We start from the raw sequence: 12,873 nt of genomic DNA, 5'->3' as shown, positions 1-12,873 counted from the left end.
CGAACACCGCCCCGGGGGGGGGGGGGGGGGGGTTGTCAGCCAGGGTGTCCTCAGCTCAGCGCGCACCAGCAACCCCTGTGGTCTGGCTGGGCGCCTGTGGGCTTGCCTGTAAGTTGCCCAGGGCTGCGTTGTCCTCCGACACTGTAGCTCTAATGGCACACGCTTCAGAGAACAGCGTGTGCTCGTCTTCTCCCTCCAAAGTATGCGCAGGGGTTACGGTTAGGGTTAGGATAGGGTAGCAGTGAGCTGAGCCTAAAAATAACTGGCTATTACAAATTGGGGAGAAAATAATAAAAGCAACTGCCGACCACTAAATTTAATATTAAAAAAAAAAAAAAAAAAAGTATAGCTTTATTGATTTAAACAATCTCGACTGGGCTATAAAGCATCACAGCAAGCCGAGAAACGATGTCGGTTGTGAAGTTAAACTAACTTCTGGGGCAGTTTTTTTTTTTTTTTTTTTTTTTTTTAAATACTAAAAAATACTAGGTATTCACCAAAGAGGGGAATTCTCCATCTGTGTCTTCTTTCTCTCTGTCACCGCTGTCAGTCATACAGACGACACTGTAGGAGTAGCGGGAACAATTTTTTTTTTATATATATAAATCATTAAAGCAATTTTTTAAAATTCAAAATTACAATAAATTTTTAATTATAATTACTTTTTCTGTTTTTTTATTTCTTTTGGGAGGAAGCTTTCCATCAGCCACCTTTGCTTCAAGATACAGCTGAGTAATGTACCTTGCTCCAGAACTAAAGTTTGTCTGAATTGCTTCTTTTATATTAAATAGATATGTTTCAAATGCACAGATCGGTATCTAATTATTTTGTTGGCCATTTAATAAGTTTAACAAATTAAGTCGATAGGGTGTGCTTGATTTTGCTCTGACTTAATCTTTAAAAGAACCTTACCATTGTTGGTATTGTTGGTCTGCGGTGCAAGGGTGCCCCCTTGTGCCTTAAATAAAAATTGGACGCCAGTCTCAAATAAACTTTCTGACTCACGTGTGTTCATTGATCCCCACACCCTCCCACAGTATGTATTTAACTTTTAAAATCTGACTGAATATATTACCAATTGATCTATGTATGTAATGATAATCTTTATCATAATGATTACAAACATGAAATGGACTGACTATATGTGTCCTTCCCTTGGCTTGATACTTGAAAATCTCACAAACAAGCCTACTACTGTACCTCTGCAATCTACTCAATAAACCACATAATTTCCAAAGTGTCACACCAAGACCAATGTCCTTTATGTTTTAGATTTAGCCATTTTTCACTGTATGTGACAGCCAGGAACAGATGTTTAATAGGTTTTTTTTTTTTTCTGACCTACCCATGACCCATTGCGCCATTGGCTGGCTTCACAATAAATGTCTTCTGCTTGCGTTTCTTTCGCAGCTCCTTCACGTAGTTCTGGAACTGGGTGTACTCGGCAGGAAAGATCCATGTTTTGGGAATGAAGCCATATTCTTGTGACTGGCTCTTTATCATTCTGCAGATACAAGAATGGGCACCAAAGCATAGGTACATAAACATAATATAAAAACCCAGAAACTCTATCCAAAATAAGTGTATGATTTATGGTATGCAGTACACACTTTCATTTTAAAAGGCTGTGGGAAGGAATGTAACGTATAGGCTATTTGACTGACTTTACTGTCAGTTTCAGTAACAATGGGAAAGACAGTCGAACTGGTATTGAGAGCAGATGATCAGATGGTAGCTTATGCATCGAATATGACAAGCATTACTTGTATTTAGCAGAGAAGCAATAATTAATAGTTTTCAATTTTTGTTTTGAGCCTCAATTAAACATTTATTGATTGATTAATCACCCTGTTGTCCTACCTTTCTTTACACATATCTGCTTTGTAATGGAAAGTGTCAGAATCTGATGTCTTCTTGCTTTTTAATAATAAATCTAACAGTTTTCTGATGACTGTATGTAAGGGTCATTCTGGAGAACAGATTTTGCTGCTAATACCAACCCTGACAGAATTGAGGAATGCTTGCATACCTTCAATAACAATTTAAACCCCTGAATGTTTATAGCATTGTTTTGTGTTAAGTTAAAGAAAATACTTACTTGGCCATGTTTCTTGCTAGGCAGTCTTTGCGGCAGATTTCTCCCATTCCCGGAAAATGGTTAATTCTCTGTATTACAAGAAAAGATATGAATATAGCTGCACTTACCTTGCTGAAATGTTATTACGGGAAATGAAATGTTTTTGTACCCCCTTACAGTCAAATGTCGGGCCAATTAGAGCTTAAAATAAAAGGTGAACACAAGACCTTTCTTAACCCTCATTTAGTTTACCACATCTTTTTAATTAAAAATAAAAAAAAAAGATAAATCTCAGCATTGTGGGTGTATCGTAATTGGTTCTGCATCACAGCTACTGCAATTTTACACCGTGATAGATGAGTGAATTGCTGTGGAATTATTTGTTTCTTTGAGAAAATGAGGCAAAACAGGTCTATAATTAGGCTATTGCGGAAGGCAGTTTGACAGCAAATCCTGCAGAGGAAAGCATGGATAAACCCAGCGTGTGTGTCCCACAGAAGGCATGTTCCTCAAACAAAATAAACAAAATGTACTGGGTGATTGAGAAAGAATGCACTACATGATTAATGACCTGGCAGATGGTAATTCTTTGCTGCCAGTTAGCTAGGTCCTGAATGTCATGTGTGCTGTTGGCATATTTAATCCCAATTTTACCTTGTAATTCGGCAATGTTCTGATTTTTTTTTTTTTATTATTATTATTTAATGTACAATACTCAGGTTGCCCCAGGTGGCCAACAAGTCTGGTGTTTGAGGAGGCCACTCTACAGGGCCTCAGTGAACAGTGGTCTGGGTATGAGTTGTCTAATTAGGCATCAATAATGTTCAACTATTTTGGGATGCACATAAATCACACAGAGAAACACATTTATAAAGGTGACTGAACACAAAAATAAATTACTGTTGCTCTAAAAGCAGTGGTTCTCAAACTTTTTTGTTTGTGTACCACCTGATTTTTTTTTTTTTTTTTTTTTTTTTTTTTTTTTAAATCGGCGGACCACACAACAACAGCGTAGGTGGCTGAAAAATAAGCACATAAAAAAAAAAATTACTATAATACTTACAAATAACCATAGGCTTACCTTTCTTTGTTTCAAAGCAATGAATAGGCCTGTTTCTCTGAGCAAAGTTATTTTAAAATTGGAGTTTTAAAGAACGGTTCTAGATTAAGTTTCGTTAACACGAATTTACCGAGAGAAGAAAAAAAATTGGACTGTTATTTTTAAATTGATAATTACAGCAGAAGTTGATTTGTGTGAATTAATAATCTGTGAAGTTAAAATACACCCATGAGATACCAGCACAGTTGGAGCTATGAATCTCGAGCTATAATCTTTATTTATAAAACAGGATGTTTGGATGCTGCACGCTCATTGGCTGTTGAGAATTGATTACCATGCTTGGCAGAATAAATTCTTGCAGACGCACACTTCAATTAATACATTATCAATACACAACACAGAAAACTTGCAATAAACACAGTTAAAAATGAGTCAACAACTTAATGAAAGGGCAGCTGGTGTTTTTATTGATTTGATGAAACCGACTTAAACAGTTTATCTTGAAAATCTAAAAGATCTGCTATGGTAATTCTATGCTTGGTGCATAAATCAGCTGGTCAGGAGTACTCAGTTTTGTTATATTAGCCTCCATGGTGGTCTCAATCGCTCCGTAAACAGTGCTGACATAAACCGCAATGATAGCCAGTGTTAGTGACCAAGCATTCAAAAATGCCAATCATTAATTTTTATATTAGCTTCTCCAGGTCTGTGGTAGTAATGCGTGGATAATTAACTTTGTCTTTACCTCTTTTTCTGTATCTGTTCATTATCAACAAAAACACATGATTGACATTTTTAAATGCTTGGTCACTACCAAGGTTAACATTGCGGATTATGTCAGAGACCAGCGCGGAGGCTTCATTCATTTGAATTAATTACATTAAAACGGAAACGTTGAAAACCTCGTTTGATGTTTCCAACAAATAGAACTTTGTTTGAGGGACTATTTTTTCTTGAAAGCGTAAGGATATATCTTTATTATTATTGTATCTGTTTTATAAGTGGGATAACACTCCAGAGGTTGTGCGTTTTGTTGCATTAACAGACAGATGTATGTTAATGCAACACAACACACACCGTGTCGTGAGTTACTTTACAAGCTGCTGTACAGAGTACACGCGAGCGCAATACACAAAAACTCCCCAATAACTGATACAGGCACTCCAAAACTCTAGATGACAGAGTTTAGACATTTTTTTTTTTTTACTTGGAGATATTCTCTATGTGTGCATTGTCTTCCTGCATCTGTAGCTGAGTTTTTAAGGTCTCAAACTTTAGGTTTGCTTTTGGGTTTGCAATGGGATCTATAAACTATGCTGCTGTGTAACCTTTCCAAAGACTGAGAACCACTGCACTAAAGAACATAAAACCATGAGGTGCTTCACAATCCACCTAAGACAGAATCTTTGCTGGGAATTCAGACTACTCTGCAGCACAGTCAGTTATTTCACTAGTCACTCGTTATTAATAACTCAAAGCACAAAGTAAGAGGGAGTTGAAACATGCAAGTAACATACAGAAAATGAAATGTCTATAGCCGTTATTTTCAGTTTTTCCCTTATATTTTACACAGGGTGGCTGAGAAGCAATTTGCCAGCTGAAGTGACCCAACACTGACAGCTAGGAGGAGCTATATTTGTGCTGACAATGCTTTTCTCAATGAAAATAGACAGAATCCAAATGTGGCATACAAGCTTGAGTTTCACAGTTGATTATATATATTAGCTGTCCCTAAGGTTCACAATCAGGTCTGACTTTCAAAGTAAAGGATTATTTTACAAACAGCTGGGACTTAACTATCCATTACTGCAACCAGACAAAAAAACACACACTACTTACAGTGAAAAGGAGAGCCATTTCATTTTCCTATTGACAAAGAGGGTCTTGGAACTAAGAGCATCCCTTACAGGGAAATAACACAAGCTTTAATAGAAGAATTAACTAAATGAATGCGGTCTCATTTTTAGACAACGGTTCATATTACATTCTGAGAACTGGGTTCGACTCATGTCCTGTCCTAATAGAGTTTAACCAGAAGAGACTGACAATTCAGCTTATTGATTCCAGCAAGGGCAGAAGCAATAGCGTGACAGCACAGTCTGCAACTAAAGGAATCTGGGGTCTCAAAAAGTGAATCAAAAGAGAAAACAAACTTGTGCCTCTAATCCCTTACACTGATTGAGTTAAATTTTTTTTTTTTTTTTAAATTACCAGGTAAAACTGATTGCAGAGCTATTTTCATTGCTGTCCCTTCATTTTCATGCAGTAACAATCACATATGGATATGGGTGGTTGCAGGTGAAGGCTGCTGCCTTGTTTTACACTCACAAGCTCCAATCAGAGAGCTTAACGGAACCTGTAACTTCAAATGCACTGACGGTCAGCAGAGCAGGCAAAAGAAGGAAAGAAAACTACTGTCCCTATTTATACAGGGTCAAACTTAAGAGGGACATGGCAATTAGTATTGCCAGTTCTGTACAGTATTACAGAGTGCGGTGGATTTAGAGGGGAAAAAAGGTAGGACGCTTTTTTTTTCTTGGATCAAAGGCTGAAAATTAAAGCCACTTTGGATTTCATTTGATTTTATTATTTCTATGCATAGGTTAAAACTGTGTGTAAAGTACACTGCTGCTAGCCAAAATGTACACTTGACTTAGTCTTAGTATTATTATTTTTTAAGCCATGAATGTATTTACACATAGGATACATTATTTTATTACATTAGTTTTTTTTTCCTTATATTATTAGAAATTGTTCAAATAAAATTACAAACCAAAATACTTTATTTGTAGTGTAATTTTGATCTGCTGTAACCTTACTTTTTTAAATTTTTTGGAATTCCTGTAAATATAAAAATGATTATTGCAATTGTTTTTCTTGAGATCAAAGAATACTAAAAATTCAGCAGTTCCTAGAAGTTGTCTAAAATCAGGAGGGGCAAAAGCCCACAGTTGTTCTGCTGCCTGCCTCTGGAACTCCGTCCCAAGTTATATCAAGAATGCTGGCACAGTCACGTTTAAAAACATATTTGTTTGAGTTAGCTTATTTTTAATTTTATTATTATTATTATTATTAATTAGTTTTTTTGTTATTTTCTCCCCAATTTAGTAGCGTCCAATTATTTTGTTTAGCTCAGCTCACCGCTACCATCCCTGCACTGACTCGGGAAGGGTGAAGACGAACACACCCTGTCCTCCGAAGCGTGTGCCGTTAGCTGTCCACTTTTTTTACACACTGCTGACTCACCATCTAGCCACCTGGAGCTACAGCGCTGTTGGACAAAGCAGCCCAGGACAACTTAGTCGCTGGTGCACGATGAGCCGAGGACACCCTGGCCAACCTAGGCCTCCCTCTCCCAAGGCAGCGCTCAGCCAATTGTGCGCCACCTCCTGGGAGCTCCTGTCCTTGGTAGGCAAAGGAATAGCCTGCACTCGAATCCTGCAGTCTACACCTTATTTTTGAGCTGGATTGATTTCCCAATGGCTTTCCTTTCTTTTCTTTTTTTCTTTTTATTCTGAAGGGCCCTGGAAGGCTCTGCATGAAGAGCGCTATATAAAAGCAAACTGTATTGTATTTTGTATAGAGAAAAAGGATTTTGAGAAACCCCAAACTTAATGCTCAACACATTTCCTTAAACGGGTGATAGTGTGACAGCCTGGTCTAAATGAAATATAACTGCAATTATTGCAGGAGGAAATACAAATAGAAATGCATGTAATGTACCTGATAGTTCCTGAGCTCAGCGATTTTCTCATGCTGTACCGCGGAGTCGTTCCAGATGAGATTAGCTGTGTCATCTTCATCTCGGGTTTTCATAAACACCATCTCATCTATGACTACACGAACTGCACACAAGAAAAACAAGCACAAACACATTTGACCTAATACCACTAATTGTTAAGTGTTTCTGCATGTGCAGGTTATAAAATTAGTAACAATTAACACAATAGATCATGCTGCTATACAGATGCTTAGAATAAGCTGAAGGGGTTAGTGGCAGTCTGTTCCTCCCAACATGCTGGGAAAACCAGAAACGTCATAGAAATTTGATTTCAAGGCTTGTAAGCTTGTGACTACTGAAAATTAGGTACTAGGTGTTCGTCTCAAAAATGCATTGAGCGTAACTGGCAACAAACGAGAAAACATGGACTGGGAAATGACAGCCACAATTGCGACTGTTTAAAACATGCTTTCAAAAGTTCTTAACAAATTGATGCAGTTTTAAGTGTCGCAATTGCCCGCAGATTTAGTACATTCATTATAATATTTTTGATCCCTCATTTGCATCTCCAACGTGTTTTTGGGAATTTCTTACACATTCGTTTAAGGCTAAAGCACAAATAAGAACTGCGACTGCAAAGCATTCGTTAAAATAATGCTAACAGCGTTGTGTTTGTTTAGTACATTTCACGCTACACTTCCCACTGGTTTGCAACGATTGCGACAGACGCAACACTTTAGTACATCTGCCCCTAAATCTTTTGAACCAGCACAACTGGCTGAAAACCAGTAGTTATGGCCAGCATATATACCTGTCATTGCTGGGACCTCATGGGGTTTCCAACATTTGTCTTGAAATTAGGACTTCTATTTTTGAGGTATTTAAACTGCAAAATTGAGTATTTTGTAACCTCAAATATGAAATATGAGCAAATGTTAAATTCAAAACATCTAGTTTTGTGTTTTATATACAAAGTTGTCCTTTATTTTTAGTCCAGTAACAAAATTCACATCATATTTGTACTCTGTTCTGGTTCCTAGTTTCTATACTCAGTAATATATACCAGTGTCTTATTTTTATATTAATTACACTCATTTTTTTTGCAATTTTAAAACAGCAGAAACTTATACTATGATTCCAGTTGGTGGAATCTTTTTGTGACTGCCACTGAATGTCAGATAATTGGAAACTTTGGACTGCAAAATCATTGCAAATGTGTTGCACTTTCATTAGCTACAGAGGTCTCTCTCAAATATGCAGTTTAAAAACAAGCACCTGTTATAGCACACATGGGGTTTAATTTAAAACATGATAGCTGGTACTACTTTAGGTTAAAGGAAGCTCTCCGTTAATGTGCCTTATTCTTGGGTTATCTGTTTGCACGTGCACACTTTATTTGGGTCATTTTACCTCAGCATTGTCTTCTGGGTTAAAGCATGTTACAGGCTAATATCATATCATTCAACAGGGGAGGCAGTTGATTGGTTATTGACAGGAAAGAAGCCAGTGAAGGGGGGCTAAAAGTATGACTGGTAAACAGACATTTCTTTAGCCTAGTGTAGTACCAGATATCATGTTTTGAAATTAAATACATGTTTGTTATAGCATGTGTTTCTTTCAAACTGCACATCTGAGACCTATAAAATTAATAGAGGAATGCTGTATAACTATTTTGTTAGGTACCTTTACTATAGAGTCAAAAATAGCAACCTTAAACAACTGGTTAACATGAACTACTGCTTACCTATTTCATATTTTGTTCCAGCCACATTTGCAGATATAGTGCCTTTCTTCTTCTTTTTCTTCTTCTGTCTCACTTTTCTTTTGCTTTGATATGGGGAGTCAGACTGCAGCAGGGATGTCCCGTGATCTTCTGAAAAAAATAATTTGTGGTCATTACTTCTTTTCTTGTTTTTAACTAGCGTACAATACCTGGACGCATTACTGGTTAACAAACAGCCAAGGTGTAAGAAATACAATACTGGTACATTATAGATAACAGCACCTTAATTAACTGGCAGACAAGAACACAGCAGTATACAGGCAATGTATCACTGTAGTATTGGCACAGCTCTTGAACTTACAGCACTAGATTCAATGACCTCAGTATTGTGCTTTATGAATGCATATGACTAAATTAGTAATAACCTTATTTTGTCAAGAAAGTATAATAGAGGTACATCACGTACCACGTACCGCACACACACACACACACACACACACACACACACACACACACACACACACACACACACACCACACACACACACTCACACCATATTGGTAAAGGCCTCATAAAGTGAATAATGTATTATATAACTGATGATAATGAGAAAACGCTAATCAGCTGCAACTGATTAGCTTAAAGAATAAAAAGGCCACAGTTTGAGTCTTCTGTTGGTTGGGTTGGACTTTTTGTGTGAATACAGGAAAAGAGGCAAAATAAATAAAACTGGTAAATGGCTTAGCTGTCTGATAAAGTTAAACTTGGGAAAATTTTAGTTAGCGCTCCAGAGAGGAGCTAGGGTTAGTTAGCGCTCCAGAGAGGAGCTAGGTTTTGTTGTATTTATTTTGTTTGGCTATAATCAGAAATAAACACACAGGCACTGTCCTGTTTCAATTTTGTGAGTGCTTGTCACAAGGAGATGGGGCTGGTGAGAGCAGACACCTGGAACAGTATGTAAAAATATATATATATATATATATATATATATATATATATATATATATATATATAGATATATATATATATATATATATATATATATATATATATATATTGCTATGGGACAAATGCAGCCAAGAAACCAAAAGAATGCAAATTAATTTTCAAACTTGGCACTTTGGAACCTCTTAGAATTAACCTTCTACTTGGAAGTCATCATGTCATTGTCCTCTGGCACGTCACTTTTGAAAGACAACTTGTTTATAACTGCAGCTTCTTTACACACTGCTTTTTCTATACAGCAGAAGGACTTGTACTCTGAAATGTCCTGATATAATATTTTATTTGTATCAATTCACATTTGCGTACCTACGTTAACTTATTTTTTTAGACAGACAATTTTTTTTTTATTTTTAAAAGAACTTTATTAAAAATATATATTTTAATTAATTTACAAATTCAAGACAATTCAGTATTTTCATTAGACAACCAAATACAATTATTCAATTTAAGGAATATAATTATATATATATATATATATATATATATATATATATATATATATATATATATATATATATATATATATATATATACATATACATATATATATATATATATATATAGACATCGTTTGAATCTCTAAGAAGGAGGGCGTCAGTGACGAAAGCACTATGAACCATATTCCTAGTAGTTCTGGTTAAAATAAATAAATAGATAAATAAATAAAGTAGTGCTGGATAGTTTAAGTGCCGCGAGACTATTCTCTCACACGTGGCTCTCGGCCACTATCTTTAAGGATTATAGAAACTCCGTACACTGCAGTAAATAAACCGTTTTGAAAAAAGACGATAATAAATCTATCTAGGTGTTTTGCAAGTAGTGACTTTCGCTTTAACTCTTAAAACTCAGCCCCATTCATTTTAGCCTCTTCCACATTTAATTTTCCTTGCCAAAATGTGGCTGGAAGTTCCTTAATGTTTTTAAAGTGTTTTATTTTCACACAGTCTATACAGATCTTTCTTATTAATTTCACTAAAGTGGATCATAGTGATCCCCAAATTGTAAAAGCAGTACAGCTGATCTAACCTGTAACTCAAACTCTGGGGGCTCTAACGCTAGGCTGACAGTACCTGGATGGATGGATGGATGGATAGATTTACTGAAAAGCTACAATACCACTTCCATGCTAGTTCAAAATGTCTGCTTCAGCACTTACCTGCATCATTAGGAAAAGAGGGCATTGCACACTTTGAAGATTTGATGACACTGTCTGAATTTTCTGCCAGGCTCTCTGGATTCTGGGCAGGCATTCACAGATCTTTTTATCTTAATTGCTTTCTAACACCATTGCGGCAGGCAGAATCTCCAGGCTCTAGAAGGGAGAATAATGTTGCTGTTTATATGGAAAATAAAATACACATACACAGTGGTGTAGGGTTACATTATATCCAAGCATCGCAGGTTAAAGCTGAATATTAAAGCTGAATCCACACTGCAGAGTTAAAAGATTGCTTCAGGCTACTTAAAGCAATCTGTTCATTTGGGATGAATATTTGATCTGTGCTCCCAAGAGATTGCAACACCAATCTGATGTGCGCAGTTTCACAGAAATGAGCCAGTCATATTTTTTTCTGACTGCAGAGCTGTAAAATATGAGCACATGTACAATGGAGCACTAATATTAACCTCTACATTGTTTTCATGTGCAGACTTGTGCAGTGGTTACCACTCCAATCTACCTCACCACTACCTCCACTGTGTTTCAGCCTCTTGGGATCTCATTCTACTGCATGTTCCATCAGTCACAAAGGTATCCGCTACTGTGCAGTTTTTTAAATCAATTTACTTAAACCGTGGACCTCTTGCCAATTTCACAGTTTCTACACCTTGTAGTCTTATCTACTATCCACTTAGTATGGTTTCTTAGCATTTATCATGCATTTTACTGTGCTAGGATTTTTTCTATGCTTTTACAAAGGTGTAATTTTTAAAGATCATATATATATATATATATATATATATATATATATATATATATATATATATATATATATATATATATATATTATATATATATATATAGATAGATAGATAGATAGAAAAAAAGAAAGATTGCTTTACTGTGAGGGTTATGAATCCTCAAAAGGTTTGTAAAGGTTATTTTCTACCACTGCCTAAAAAGATTACCTGTTTCTGTTCTATTACCATAACCAACGAATACTGTTGTTTTCCCACTATTGTAGAGGTATATTTACAGTAGTAGCATAGTGTCTCACAGTCATCTTTAATTTTACATTCACTTTTACATTATTACTGTTGCACATTCTAAGAAAAAATAAAACGGGTATCTATCTGCCCTAATTAGAGAAACATTGATTTCTGAATGTGCTTGAAAGGCAAAAACATTCTTAAACTATTTAGATGTTTTGCTTCTGAAATATAACTTAAAATACAATATTGGAATTGTATCGAAGGTTATCTGCTTTGGTTAAGCATTAGGCCTTGTAGTTTTGTAATACAGCACTGTGCTTTTATCTTTCAGCAGCTGTCAACTCCTGAAGATCCAGGGTACTGTATCTTCTGCTTACTTTCACCTCCACTATATAATTACAGTTTGGATGTGGTAACACTGGAGTTCCACTGTCAGTAACACTTAATATTCACTGTGGTTAATTAAACTCTTCACACTCCATCACCGTGTAAAATGGCCCTTGCTGATGTGTTTGGTGAAAAGCGGTTCTAGACACAATTCCAGTCAGAATTCCCCCAGCTGAAGGGCCAGAGAATGCGTTCTCTGTAATCTTACATCCACTGCATCACATTGTAAAATGAGACCGCCGCTGGTGCTATACAAGTAAAAGCAAATTAAAATAGGCTATTTTAACAAGGCTCACAAAATTCACCTCATCGTGTACACAGTAGCTATATGAATTTAAGCTTACCACAGCATATAAAACTAACACATCAAAAGCAGTCCCCTGCTGACAGAGCTGTGTGATTTGTACCCATTATTTAAATGAGGTCACAATTAGAATAAAAGATGAGTCATCTTGTAGTGTAAATACTAGAAGCTGACAGGGCTGGAGTTGATGGCACCTAAGTATCCCAGAAGTGACATTTTATTCTGCAGTCAATGTTAAAAACAATTGAAGAGAAGGAATTTGTAGAAGTAACCCACTGCTCTGTGGACAAGGGCTGGACAAAATCTAGAAATACAGCAAGTAAAAGAAAGATACTGTGATATATAGTAATTAGCATTCTGTAGTGAAAGCTACATCTCCCAAATGCAAGTCATTTGGATCATGATGAAAATGACCACAGGTTGGACTGTTTATCTCAACTGTTAT

General features: G+C 36.2%; 1 protein-coding gene across 4 annotated transcripts in view; it reads right to left on the bottom strand.

Annotated features, from left to right (window-relative positions):
* Nucleotides 1-12,873, bottom strand: part of LOC121331093 (tubulin polyglutamylase TTLL7-like) — a 69,970-nt gene that overhangs the window by 38,141 nt on the left and 18,956 nt on the right. For 3 of the 4 annotated variants that reach the window (XM_041278260.1, XM_041278261.1, XM_041278262.1), the window contains exons 2-6: nucleotides 10,743-10,898; nucleotides 8,603-8,731; nucleotides 6,861-6,982; nucleotides 2,099-2,166; nucleotides 1,346-1,504 (exon numbers count right to left, since the gene is read on the bottom strand). In XM_041278260.1, the coding sequence (XP_041134194.1) occupies nucleotides 1,346-1,504; nucleotides 2,099-2,166; nucleotides 6,861-6,982; nucleotides 8,603-8,731; nucleotides 10,743-10,836 (572 nt within the window). In that variant the 5' untranslated portion in view covers nucleotides 10,837-10,898. The remainder of the gene's footprint in view (nucleotides 1-1,345; nucleotides 1,505-2,098; nucleotides 2,167-6,860; nucleotides 6,983-8,602; nucleotides 8,732-10,742; nucleotides 10,899-12,873) is intronic. The other variant, XM_041278263.1, reaches the window with a different exon arrangement.

This window comes from Polyodon spathula, chromosome 18 (genome assembly GCF_017654505.1).
Source record: "Polyodon spathula isolate WHYD16114869_AA chromosome 18, ASM1765450v1, whole genome shotgun sequence".
NCBI classification, from domain to species: Eukaryota; Metazoa; Chordata; class Actinopteri; order Acipenseriformes; family Polyodontidae; genus Polyodon; species Polyodon spathula.
Note: the sequence above shows the minus strand (reverse complement) of the source record. Positions and strands in the feature narration are given on the sequence as shown.